The sequence below is a fragment of the Rhipicephalus microplus genome, chromosome 2 (assembly GCF_043290135.1).
Source record: "Rhipicephalus microplus isolate Deutch F79 chromosome 2, USDA_Rmic, whole genome shotgun sequence".
Classification (NCBI taxonomy): domain Eukaryota; kingdom Metazoa; phylum Arthropoda; class Arachnida; order Ixodida; family Ixodidae; genus Rhipicephalus; species Rhipicephalus microplus.
The window spans coordinates 138,144,364-138,158,686 of NC_134701.1; the positions used below are offsets into that span (position 1 = coordinate 138,144,364).

The 14,323-nt window shown below is 47.3% G+C and overlaps 1 protein-coding gene and 1 pseudogene across 1 annotated transcript in view; one reads left to right on the top strand and one right to left on the bottom strand.

The window, feature by feature from the left end:
- LOC119169733 (MAM and LDL-receptor class A domain-containing protein 1-like) overlaps nt 1–14,323 on the top strand; it is a 228,200-nt gene that overhangs the window by 103,555 nt on the left and 110,322 nt on the right. Inside the window, exons 33-34 of the mRNA XM_075885553.1 lie at nt 2,570–2,775; nt 13,878–13,965. Of these exons, the coding sequence (XP_075741668.1) occupies nt 2,570–2,775; nt 13,878–13,965 (294 nt within the window). The remainder of the gene's footprint in view (nt 1–2,569; nt 2,776–13,877; nt 13,966–14,323) is intronic.
- LOC142784047 (uncharacterized) lies at nt 10,944–12,617 on the bottom strand (annotated as a pseudogene).

Below are 14,323 nucleotides of genomic sequence, written 5' to 3' on the forward strand. Positions count from 1 at the left end.
TTGTCATTTCCCGCATTTCTAAATGTCTTCTTTTTTTGTGAATGCATGAGTGCATAGCGTACGTGCACGGACATTGACGTGGTCTTGAAGCTTATGAAGAGTATACTTTATAATATTCGCCCAGATAGCGTATAAATAAAAATTAAACTTTTATCGGTGCGTTAACCTCTTTCTTTATGTTGACAATAGTGTCACCAATATGGTAACAGTGGGGATGCTGTCACTTCCCGAGCTGCCTTACTCTTTATGGGTAAGTGTTAAAAGGTGTAAATTCAACACCTATTGCCTAACCTAACTTTTTAGGTACGCCAGGTACTGCTGAGGTAGCGGCAGAGTCGGAGGGCATGTTGCAACACTGTTAGAACATCACTATACAAGGATCCATCATGCTTTCGCTTTCGCACATTAAAACAATCATCTGTCCTAGCTTCTGCAATAGAATTTAGTATTCGTCTACAGATTTGCCTAGTATGTGTTCAAGTACTACCAGAATATGATTCTAGCGGCACGAAACACAAGAAGGGAAAATTAAGATGGTTTTGAAATATATATAACTCTCCATCTTTTAAGGTAATACTCGATTGAAAAGCTGTTTTATCGGAACCACACTTTTGCTAACGCTGGTTTACCTCACAAAGTATTTCTCTGATATAAATATATAGTTTTTGTAAACATCTTTTATTGAAAGAATCGAATCTCCAATTCGAACATTTAGGGGGTAGGCTAGGGTAAATTGCGTATGTCAGTTACGACGTAACACGTTAACAACAGCTGCAAGTATTCTAATAAAATTTTACGCGCTGACAAAAAAAAGGCCACTGCGTATCAAGTGCCTCTTTTTTATGCATAGGTTCCCTATTCTTTTTTTAGCCCACTCCCAATTTTTAAAGTAGGTTTACTTATTCATTCTACCATTTCTCTACAACCACGAAAAAGAATCTTATGATATACAGCCGTGTTAATGTAGACACTTGTAGGTTACATCATAATTTGAAAAAAAAATATTTCATTTCTAACGAAGTAAATGTATAAAAAAGTAAGGTTATGGCATGCGCAAAGTTACAGAGCTAGAGGTGGCTTCAGTGTACGACCTGCAAAACTTCTTATTGTCATATACCCAGCAAACTTTCTATCTTGCTCTCGCGCATTTGCTTTTTCTTTGAATACAGCCCGTTATTCTAGGGACAAGCGGCTACTTTACCTACTCGTCAGTGCCCTCCCCATGCCAATTAATTCGACGATATTCATCTCCTCAATGTCCAAGTTGTGAAGACGGGCGTTAGTTAAGTGCCTCGACTTTTTACGGTCGGGAATAGCTAGAACTGAGAAAACGCTCCTGTGCCACCTATGGCGTGGGGTGGCCCCAGGAGTGTTTACTAATTATGAATTCGAACGAAAAGCAGTCCAACATGTGATAACTCTGTCTGCGAAGAGGCAATCGGCCATCATTTCTCAGTCACTTACTCAACAAACTTTATTCAGAAATCCTGAAGAAGTCCTGAAGAGTCGATGCTCTTCGAGAGAGCCGGTCGGCTGCAGGCCGCACCCACGTTGGGAGAGGAAGAACATGCCCCTCGACCAAACTTCACTGGACAGCCCTCATTTGGCCTCCTACTCTGAGCTGATTGCCCTCCCCCCCGGCGTCCTCTGTGCTGAGCAGCTGATAATCGCGCAGCGCCGTGTATTGCTAAAGCATGTGGGATACCGTGCATTGTCCCCTTGTGAGTGTCCTACCCTCAGTGCATTAATGAATGAATAAGCTTTATTTAAAGTCCGGCAGCTTTACCGGGCGAGGTGGGGGAAGAGGGGATTAAACCCTGTCCCTTCCCATTCTCCGTCGATTATGATGTTGGTGCCTAAGGTGACCTTTCGAAGTACTTGGATCCGGGCGGACTCTTCAGCTTGCCGGACGGCCAAAAGCTGGTCGGCCAGCTCGTCGCTGGTCAATGCCGCCTCCCAGCGGCAGCGCAGCTGAAGCCGCCGATCGGCAACAGCGACCGCAGCCGCGGCGGAGGCTGGCCCCTGCCCTCGCGCGGTGGTGGCAGCAGCAATGGGCCTCTAAGGTTGTCCTTGCTCAGTGCATCAAGAAGAGAACTTTCAAAGTGTCAGATAGACTTTACAATAGCCCGTTGTTAAATGTGCTTGAAGGCTGGCCCAGGTAATCCTCGGCATGGTATACTTTGAGAGCATTGTTGCATTTTTGTGGACAGCTGGTATTTGAGCACCTTAAAGAGTGCACCTTAAACGGCACCGTATTAAGTACCGTTTATCGTATTATTGCTCTTTGTTTTTTTCTTCTCTTTGTTTTTTTCTTCTACTTTATGTAAGATCTCCTTGCTATCATACTTGCTTCTTTTTACGATTCCCTAGCACAAGGTAGCCAGCTGGTCTGAGAAATCGCTAACCTCCCGGCCCTTCCGTGTTTGTTTTCTTCCTCCTTAGCCATAGGTCATGTGTCAAAATTATCTGTTGTGTAAGAACAGCTTTTACAATCTAGCCTCTACTACTTTTTCAAACAAACTGTCATGGGTAATTTCATACCTATACTCGTCCATTTTGGTTTCAACAGGTTACTTCCTACTGTATAAGAGTACGGGCAATGTCGGCAACCATTCAATCATAAAGCTTCGCGAACCATCCCGCTACAGTTGCATCTCCTTCTGGTACTACCTACCTGTATTGAGGAGAGGTGTGGGCCTCTATTTGAACGGCGAAGAGATGAAAGTGACAGATGGAGCCTGGAAACGCCAGCAGCTGCAGTTCACGAAAAACTTGGTAAGGCATCTGAAGTGTCACCCGATTCCAGGATTTGTTGACATTTGTGCGTGGCATCACCTTTCAGTGGTCAATGGCGTGCTGTCGTAACTTGACAAAAAATAATTTTGAACACACAAACACACATAACTGACATTCCCAAAGAGAACTACCAGTACTATATAGTTAAGACCCACTGGAAAACTGGAAAACATTGCAGACGGTATCACCCTGCAAACAATGAGCTTTAGCAGGGTGAATGAACGCCCTTCTTTAGAATTAAACACACATTCATTGCAAGTCATTTATTATCCCAAGAGACAAGACAAGTTTTAGTGCACCACTTCAATTTTACCAGACCGCATCACCGGGTTTGTGCTGAATAAAACCGGAAGTACTTTTTAGTTGCTTGCTATAATTCACGAGTGAGTCAGTGAAACAACTGTAATAGGTTCGCAATAGGCGCAAGTTAATTCTACATTACATGGCCCATTCGGGGAGGCGATATGTGATCTGGTTAGCCTATTTACCGTTCAAATACAGCTGGCAGCTCCAGCCACCGGTGCGATACGGCAATGCGCACACATGTGCCCAAATCCCGGTAATGTTTCCACTAACAATTTTCATGCTGGCTTGTATTTTTCATTGCTTGCTTCTTTTTAATTTTTTTAATTTTTTAGGATATGTCCCAGTGTAAATGTTCAACTCACTCACTGTTTTTCGACCTTTTCGATCTCAGAAGGGCCTTGCAACACTTTATGAATATGGTATGAAAACGCTACTGATCGGTAGGCGAGGCTGCTGAGAAGACGTGAGCTAATTATAAACAGCACTGCACATGACCTAGAATTTGTAATAAATTCTCTAAGTCAGGTAGAAATCGCTCTCGCTTTTCTCGGCATACTCAAAAGCCACGGCGTCACAGGCCACATATCACTCCTTGGATGATTTGAACATGGCGGGCTCGATCAGTACTGAAGAAGCCGCGGGAGGCCGTGACTTGTCTATGTATGGACGCGCTATCGCCCTGAATAGGCGCGCGTTCAAAAAAAAAAAGAACAAAAATTTTTAAATTCACAATCCGTGCGTGACGTGCCTTTTTTTACTCCATTCCAATTCTTCCTGTTTAGCTTCCAGCATTTTCATTGGTACAACAGAAACGAAAAAGCCATTGCAGCATGCGATAAATTTGTAACTCCACTAGCGCGGAACGGATTCCAAAAGTTTTTGTGGCGGTCATTTTATGAGGCAATAGGCTACGTTAATGAATTCGTTCGATGACAACTGAGAAAAGTGTTGCAGGGCCCTTTTAGTGAAATTATCAGTGCTTTTAAGCCAGCTAAATGAAGAGTATGTTCATAATTACGCAAGCAGACATGGAAAAAATCATTCCTTATGCTAATTGTCATAATGAGTGGCAGGTATCCAAGTGTAATGTAGCAGCGAAACTACAAAATATGAGACATCTTGAATTCAAATGGAAGCAGTATAAAAAGTTTGCGTGCTCGAATGCGAGTTTGCTATAATAGCGGGCATGCTGCACTGGCGAATGGTTGACCCTCTCTTATCACAATATTTATTCGTAGATTGCGGGTACTCTTGTTCCATTTTCCATATAGAGTAAATGCTTTTGCCAATAAATTTTGTAGATATAGTTCAATATTAATAAATACAGTACTCTAAACAGATGTACATCTGCACTTTTCCTGCGCACCAGTCACTCATTTATTAAGTATTTTCGGTTGCTACTACAAAAACCAACAAACATCGGCAAATATGCATAGCTTACTGCACAGCGATGTGACTCAGGTATTCTGTCGGCAGGGCTGTTGGCAGAAATTTTTTTTTTTTTTCGAGGGCGGGGGTCACAACAACAGGACTGCGGTGGCGGGGGAACACATGCATCAGATTTTTCCTGTGACGTGATTATCGGTGTTGGTTTGAACATAACTGTACCATTATATTAAATCCATAGGAGCTCCCTACCTCCCCATACGTATGCTTGTGAGGAGAGCAAGTGAAATTATTATGATGACAGTAAAATACAGTAAACGACAAGTATAGTGCCCGTGTCGAGCAACGACCTCTTGTCGCACCATTTAATGGACTGGGCTTCAAAAACGGATCGTAGCGATGGCCCACCCAATCGAAGAAGGCATCGTTAATCGGTAATCTCTGTTAAGCGTTGATGGTGTAGTAATCGCTGGGGCAAAGCGCGTTTCACAAGTCAAGGACGGCTCCGTTAGCTGCATGGAATGAGAGGTATAGGTATCATGTTTCTGTTCACTCATAATCACATTTCGGTTTTGCTTACTTCGCTGCGCAAATTTCCTCCTGTCATTCTTTAGGAGTGCACGCCCATAGGAAAAATTTTTATGTTATGCTTAGCAACCTGGAACGCCAGCGGCCGAAAGCGGCGCCCCCACGGGTTTGACGCGAGTAGGTTGCTGCTCCGGGACGTCCGAGCACGCTAGTGTCTCGCTTTAATCCCCCTACCCCTTCCCCCTTTATGCCGGATCGTCAATAAAGTTGTTTCACTCACTATGTTAAGCTCTATGTGTGAAGCAGCCCTGACGCAGTTATAACATTTAGTGAATATTTTGTACCTAACTGCGCGCATCCAGACATGCTTGCCGTACGCTATAGTAATTTTTAAGTTGTACTGCACGTTTATAAAACAATTTTCCACGCGTTATTTTTTGGGAAGACTTCCTCGCTACTTTGGTTGACATTACAGTAGCAATGTCATATTTGATAGCAATAAAGTAGTTCAATCGTAGAGGTTTTATCGTACAATATTTCAGGGCAAACTAAATATTGCTGAGAAATGTTCACTTAGACCTAAATACGTGCAAAAACATGTAATGTTCTCGTTGTTTTTTGTTGCTGCCGTTGTTATGCTGCCTTAAACGATAGCATTGCGGCAAGGTGTCTTGCGTTGTTTACAATTCGCAAGCGTGTAGTCATCATTTTCCTTTACGTCAACAGATTCAGTTATGTACAGAATATTTCACCCCGCAGCATAGCTATAGCATAGCATAGCATAGCCTTTATACACTGTTCTAACTAGGGCATGTATTCATGTTTGCATCACATAAGCGGGCGTGAACAGGAGCAGCCTCGTACCACACAAAATCTCGTGTGATTGGTTCACTAGTGATGTAGAAATGAACTCCGGTCTTGTGAAAAACACTAAAAATCATACTCAATTTTTCAGAACGCGTAAACTTTGACGATAACGGCCAGCGCATGCAACAGAAGTTCACTTACGCTGTACTGTGCACAATTCATGGTGGTCGCTTGTGTGTTTTGGGCATTCAGGTGCGAGTCGCTGGAATTTAACTACTGGCATCAAGTCCTTCGCGTTCATTCACGTGTGTGATATGAGACCACTGTACAACATAAATTTACAGCCTTCTGTAGAAGTTCCATCACAAACGTGAGACATGGGGTACTCTGAGTAAGATAATGAGCAAGCGCGACCTCACCGGCACTTGAAGCTGAAGCTGAGGAAATGTATACCCGTGAATCTTTCTACCAGGAGGGAAATGGGCGCAAGTGTTTAAGGCGGAACTTCAGCAGCCGACATCTCGTAGCTAAAATTCTCGTTTCTCGCATTCAGTGTCACTGCACAAACTTTGCTGAGCAGGTTGCTTCTAAGCAATGCGAAAATACGCCACTTAAGCGTGTTGCTGGGTATTACGTGTTCTGCGTCAATCAGCTCTCTTCAATGAGTGTCGATGGCCGCGCCGAAACGCGGTAATATAGCACTTGAAGATTGTTTTTCGAAAAGCGACTGTGCTCCAAGCGCACAATCGACAACTGGCAAAAAAGCTACAACAGCCCAAGAGACGGTTCCCAGCTACATTTCTGCGCTGCCCTAATACGACTAGTGTGCGAAAAGAACTCTTGAAAACGGATCGCGAAATGATGCATGCTCAAAAACTACGATTTCTGACAATGACGTGTTCAATAGGCTAAGACTCCAGAAGTCGCAGGACGACGGGACAAGACAACGTTTGCTAATGACGCCACGGGAACCAGGCAGCTTTCCTTGAGTAAATGCAAACTGAACTTCTAACCTCACTGGCAAGAAACGATTTCCTGGCTGGTGCATTAAAATATCAGCAGGGAACTCTCTGCAAGACGTGTTCTTTAAAAAAATTACGGCATATTCACGGGGTGAATGATGATGAATGGGCGAAGCTCCGGAGGGATTCATCGGTAAACGGTGAATCTTCCGTGTAATTCGCCCACTCGATCATCATGAAAGACGTGAGAAACGCTGTGGGTGTATATACACAAATCAACTTTTATTTGTTCTTAGACGATGGATGGCTTGCGATGTCCCTTCATTATGACGGCTTTATGATCTGTGAAATGAAGAGAGAGCGGTTCCTGTATGGGTTGCAGTGGGCAATTTGCAAATACTGGGTCTATGCATGTTCCTCGGATCGTGGTAGGTTTCATATGGTCAAACGATATACGTCTGAGTTCATATCTAGAAGCCATATGTTGGATAAGCCAATTATTGTCTATGATAGCCACGTTAAAGTCTCCAAGTAGTACAAATGGTCCATTCTTGTATTTGTTCTCATAATTTCGTAACGCAGTGTCTATGAATGTCTTGATGTTCCCGGTCGAGAGGTTGGGTGCGAGGTACATGGTCATGAGGACGATTCCAGAGTCAAAGAGTTTGATGGCTGCATATTCTCCGTTTTGGCTTTGACTCGTGAGTGGTAGTCTGAGATCTTCAGCCGTTTCCGTTTGCCTCACGTAGATGGTGACACCACCTGCAGGACGTTCTGATTCATCGGTACACACGACGGCAACGTATCCTTTGATGAACAATCTCGTCACGTTCCACGTCTCGGTAAAGCACAGCACGTCGACTGCGGTCAGTATGGGGTCCCTTTCTATGTCAAGTGCGTGGGCATTGAGAGAGCGAACGTTGAGGAGGGCAATGGTAAACTCGTTGGAAGAGTCAACGTCTTCTCACAGAGATCGTTGATACTGCTGCGTCACGGTCAGTAATCGATGTCAGCCTAGACGTTTAAACTCGTTCAGCATCGCCGTGCCCTCGTTCTTGTCTTTATGGTAGAACCACTGGTCTCCTTTGCATTGGTGAGGTAGAGGTTATTTACGTTGGTGCAGTGGCTGAGCGGCTGAGCGCGACGTACACCAACTTCTGGGGGTGCGTTTTATTATATTCATTGACAATTGACGAGTACGTTCCCCCTTGGGACTTGTGGACCGTAATGGCACTGGCCTGAACGAGGGGGAACTGCCTTCTCTTGCAGGCAACGCCAGTCTTGCGATCCAAGGTTAGGGTGGTAACACGAGGTTTGATGGGGACCCAGAAGGCGTCGATGACGTGACCACTCCGCTTGGCCTTGTTCACCATTCGCTTGGACCGAAGACGAGTAAGCTTACCCGTGGTTGTGGCGTCGTCAAAGTGTAACCAGAGGCGTTTCGGCAAGTCGCCGTCGTTTACCGCTCTCTCGCACACCTTGAGAATGCCAACGGCCCCATTGACGAGACCGTCTATGACGTCAATGTTGGTGGTAATCATGTACGGTTTGCCAAGGACGATGAGAATTTCGCGAGGGAGGTTTGCAAACTCGGTGTGTGACATTTTCTCAACTTTTGCAATTGCCTTGTTTAGAGCGTCTTGGTTGGCGCACCCCAGGTAGGTATCTTCGGCTTGCAGTGAAACGACTTCTCCTCCTCCTCGCTGTGCAATGAAAGTATTGAATTTGTTGACCTCTTCGTTGGAGTAGAAGAGTCATATCGCCGAGGACGCACGAACCAAGACTTCTTCTGTGGTGACGAAGCAGCTCTCGAGTAGTCGGACCTCATCGTCCTGAAGTGCTCTTCCGTCTCCCATCTTTGTGAGCAGAGCTGAGAAGGAGGCATCGGATTGTCTGACGACGTGGACGAGCGGAAAGTAATCGACGTAGTGCCATTTGATTGTGGCCCCGAAGAGCCCACCCGCTTCTCTGCACCTCTTGTACACCTCGTTTGCGCGGACGGGTGGTAACTGGCGCAAATCACCGCACATGTTGACGTCGAGGCCTCCGAAGGGTTCGTCTAGTTTTTGGGTGATTTGCTTGAGGCGACAATCGATGGCATTGAGGTTATCAGACGACAGCATGCTAACCTCGTCAACGATGATGCACTTGACGTAACGGAAAGCAACTCGAAAGGTATTCAGTTCGCTGTCGCCCAATCCGAGGTCCTTCTTGTTGCGAGTGAGCTTGAAGGCAGAGTGCACGGTGGTTCCGCCTACAGCCACGGCCGCCTTTCCCGTGCTCGCGCAAATGACGAATGCATTGTATGGACCTGCATTATCGTTATAGCGGTTGTAAACGTCCATGACGAGCTTTAGGACAAACGTTTTACCGCATCCCGCAGGTCCTGTCAAGAAGACGCGCAACGGAAGTGCTCCGAGTGTCGTTTGCCTGTGGATGATTTCTCGGAGCAACTCGTACTGCTCCGCATTCGTCATGCGCATAAGTCTGGTATATTCCTCTCTATCCATGACGTCTTGCCTTTTGCGCACGGCAGCACAGGGACTGGTGTCTTTGACGGCACGCATCAGGTCTTCGTTGGGCAAGAGGTCGGCGTCTTCGTCGGCGGGAACGGCGGCAACGACCGCGGCGTCAACGGCGGCCGCATCTTCTTCTCGTTGCTCCTGTATCCTGTGCTCTTCAATCAACTGAGCCACGATGTCGTCGTCGTTGCCGATGTTGTATTGGCGATGTTTGGTAGCAATCAGGTCCTTGTTGGCCTCGAACGTCTCGAGGTATTTGTTATGATCGAGAACGTCGACAGCCTCGTTCCTGAACGGTACGTAAAGGAGGACCTGCTCTCTCATGTAATCCTCCAGTTGATCTGCGGCACTGTAATGGCGGTAGCGGATGATGATGGGGTGCTCGCGAAGACCGTATCCGCGTTTGTACTTGCTTGCAAAGTCGGCAAGGCAAACGTCTTCCATTTCGGGCGGCCTGCCCTCGTACCTCTGGACGATGTTGAGCTTCTAGACGTCGGTGGACGAGGCGCCAACGTTTGCCAATTCCTCGTTGGTCTTGCGTACGCGCACTCGTTCTTTTGGGTAGCACGTGGGTATGTAGACGACCTCACGGCTCTTTTCCGACATTTCCTGACCCAAGAGGAACCAGGCCGCCTCTTGCGCCGACATTTCGACCCCTTTGAGCATGGTCACTCCCAGAGAGCGTACGATGGCAGAGTATTCCATTTCTGGCTTTTCTTCTAGAATTTGCATTACGGCCTTGTGTAGGTTGGACATGCCGCGATCCGCCTTGTTGACGTAATCGACGACATACGTTGCACAGACGTAGTGGTCTAGGATCACCTGAAGATTCATGTTGGAATCTAGGATCTTGGCGATCCAGGGGTTGAAGGGATTGACCATTTTTTGCGCCGGGGTGCGACGATGTAGAACGCAGGGACGCGTAAATCCGGCTCTCAAAATGTCCATGTATTCTGCGTCGGACCGAACGTCGAAGGTGGCGAGAAAGTCTTCCAACGAGACGAACGATCCCCTCTCCAAAGCGTCGTGCATCTTTTCGTACCGTTGCTTGAGTTTCTGACGATGTGCCTTCTCGGCCTCGTCCTCGGTCGGAGGAAAGGGGACTACAATCCTAGTGTCATTACTGGGCATGAACGGTGCTCCGAAACGGCACTTGGTGCGTCCCCGCTTATAGCAAGTGTGGGTATGAGCGTGCAGCTGGGTCCTGGGTCTCTTTAGAAGGTCTGTGTCGAGCGTGAGCAACGATTCGACCATTTCCAGCGTGCGCGGCATGTTGCCAGACACTTCCTCTTGCGGGCGTTATCGAGCCACAGAATGGTGTGAATGTGTGCGCTACCACGCTGTTGGAATTCGACCCGCTTGAAGAAGTCTACCACAATATAGGGCTTGAACGGGGAGCATCTCTTATCTTTGAGTATGTTGAGAATCACATTGAAGATTCGATAGGTGTAAATTGCACACGCAACTGGGTCGTTATTGACCAGTTCGACGCGTTGCATGGAATTCAATTCTTCCAAGGCTCGTGCCACCCCTTCGGGACCCACTCGCAAGCGCTCCAACGTTTCGATGAGTCTGTCCCAGTGCAGTTCCGCGGCAGAGAGCGTGAGAAATGCGTGAGGCTTACCCAACTGGCGAATCATGGCGAAGAGTTCCTTTCTTCGATCTGCCAGTATTGTACGGTGTTTGGTATGCCTCTCATGAAGCCGAAATCTCGGTTGAGGACTTCATCCATGAAATGTGCATTCTCAAGTTGCTGCCGCGTAATCGCACTGGTGATTGCGTTGGTCCTGAACGTCATGGTCTTGCTGGCAACGTTGTGACGCATGACCTTCATTGTCATGTAGAAGACGTGATCGGGGCACACTCCGCGACGATCGGTACGACGAATCTCGCTACTCGCCTTTGTGAAGGGGGTCGATCTGGGTCCGGTGATTCTACGAGGTATACCGAGGTATATTTGAGGAAACGACAACTCTTCGGCATACTCGTCAAAGAGCAGAGAGATGGAAGTCTGCCCTTCACCGGGTGCCACGTGGAGACTGTGCGTACCTTCGATTAGACCTATCTCATCAGCTGCAGAATGCGCCGCCTTTCCCGCCACAGATTCCGCCGCAACGTCGCCGCCGCTGTTGACGCAGTTAGTGATGACGCAGGCTCCATCGTCAAAGATCATGGTATGCGCCATTGCGTTGAGTGCAATCGCCGCCTGCATAGGTTCTTCCAGGTCGGTAACCTCCGGCGCCGGCTCGATCTCGTCGTCGTCCACGTCACCGTCGTCTTGCACGTTCGCGAGGCGGCTCCAATCAATTTTGATTTTGAGGTACTTGTATAACGGAGAATGCTCGAGGTGTTTGAGCCACTCGTGGATGTTACGTTTCTTAACGAGACCTTTCTTATACGACGGTTTGCACACGAGCCGGCGCTTGAGATGAACGTCGATGGCCACGTCGTCCGGAATGTTCCGAGGTAGGCATTGAACCGTGTTGGGGACGTTTATCGGAACGTTAACCACTTGCCCCTTGATGCCGTACTGTCCGCTTCCGTGCGTCAACCGCCTTATGCTCATGAACGGTAGACGAGGAGCGATCAGTCATTCCTCAACGGGGTTCAGAGGCGGCAAGTGATCCGGTTTGGGTGGGTACGTGTAGCCATAAGATACGCGCATTGGAGGCACCTTTCCCGCCACTAGCGAATTCTTGCAGCTCGAGCAAACATTGTAGTCACCGCCACTGCTGCTGCCGCCGTCGTCGGCGGGGAACTCGCGCCGAAGCACGGCAATGGCATTACCCCGAGCCTGGTCGTTCTTGATGGAAGATATCGTGACTAGACTGTTCGAGAACCACAGTCTGTCACACACACCACAGCTATGACCAAACGAAACGTCCAGGAAGTCGCGCTTGAAACGCGCGTCGGCACCTTCGTGTTCTTTCTTGGCGCGTTTTGCAGAAGCCTCTCGAACTCTCGCTTCGGGGTTCGCCTGTCGATACGCACGCTTTCTCGCCGCTTCCCGTTGTGTGGCGTTCGGCAGGTCCTGTTCACGCCGCAGCCGTGCCACTGCGGCCTCTTTTTCACGTACGGCAGGATCTTGGCGGCGGCGTCGCGCCGCTGCAGCCTCTCTTTCACGTACGGCAGGATCTTGGTGGTGGCGTCGCACCGCTGCAGCCTCTTTTTCACGTACGGCAGGATCTTGGCGGCGGCGTCGCGCAGCTTCACGGAGCGCTTCTGCCTCGCGCGCTCGCACATCGGGATTCTGTCTGCGAGCGCGCGCTGCTGCCGCCTTGCGCTCTCTCCGCTGTGCAGCCTTATCCATCCGGTGACTCCGAGCGCGCGCCAACAGCGAACGGATTTTATTACAACGCTTCCCCTAGCGTACGTCGCCGCACTAAATCGAACGATTGCCTTCAACCAATGACACGCGCCATATGTGACATCATTCCTATTTTATAAGATCTCGCGTCTTTCATCAACTACAAGTACCGCTTTCTAGTTTATAACATCTTGCATCTTTTCATCATCAGCTACAAGTACCACCATCTAGTAAAGACTACAAGAACTAGACGAGAGGTGGCTACATACAGGCTACAGGGGACGCACAGCCCACGCCCTAAGGAGCTTCGCCCCTAAAAAGAATGCACTTACGTCTTGCAGACATGCAGACCATATGCAGACATTATTTACTTTAAAAGCGCCTAGGAATGATACTGTAATATTGCCACCACTGAGTTTCTAAATCTTGTCAGCGCGAAGCGATGAAAACAAAGGTGGGTAAGAAGCGGAGAGAAAGGGGGGGAGCGCTCGCGCAAAAACATTTGGTGGGGAAAGGGTTCAAATCCCTAACCACTCCCTGGCTACTCTACTGCTTGTCAGAGTCGTGCTAGCGTTGTAACGTCTGCGTTTGTCATGACCGGTTATACCTAGCGAATCGGGACATCACTTTTAGTTCACTGTTTTTCACACCACGGGGCATACACACCTTCATGCTGTACATTATAATTTACATCACTGAGGTTTTACCATGCTGAGGTTTTGCTATGATCAACGTCCATTTTCTCATCGATTTACCGACAGGTTATTCTTTTACTCATGTACTGCTGCTTTTGTGCATTAACGATTCTGGAAAGCTCTTCAGGAAAAAGTCTACCCAGCGTAAGTCCACGAAATTCCAAACACAAAGACAAGTTGTCCTATCGTACGTGCCACTAGTGTGCCATTTGCAAAAAAAGAAACTTATTGCTACGCTACATTTAGCTTTAAAAAATCACCCCTTACATTTTGAATGGATACACGAAAGTGTCTCGGGAAAAAATCCAGCTGGCCAACTAAACCAATCTCGTTGTGCACCATAAGGACGTTATCAGAAATAGGTTTCTGAAATGCAATAAGCGAAAAGTCAGGCATTGCTCAGTAACAAGTTTTTAAATAATGCTCCCTATAGCGTTATGCCCAGCGCTTCCTCTTAGGGTAGGCTCTGCCGCACAAATAGATGTCCCAGATTGCTAAACATGAGGGGAGTAGAATATTAAAGAAGCAATTTAATGTGCCTTCCTGTGTATTTTTTCTAATTTTCTAGATCATTACTGCACTCTCCGGGAGCAACAACAAAGGTTTCGTAGCCATCGATGACCTTGTACTAAGCGAGACACCATGCGACGAAATGGGTAAGCTTACTGAACGTATCCCTGTAACTGTACTAAGTACCTTCTTGCACAAGACTTAGTCTGATATGTCACAGAGCCTAATAACATGACGTACATCATATTGACTGCCAGAACACGGGGAAGCTGAAAGCCAATCATAGAAAGAAGGCACAAATTCAATGCTAAGATAAGCAAATCGCTATCTGCACAATTTCACGTAGCTTTTTAGAGAAGTACTTCAGGTAAATTAAATTCTTTGATGTAATTTTAAGCTACTTGAATTAGCCTTGGCTGAATGTCCTGCTTTTTTCCCTATTTAATTGTTTTACGAACTGATGAACATACATGTCCACTTCACACTTGTACTTGGATAACATTA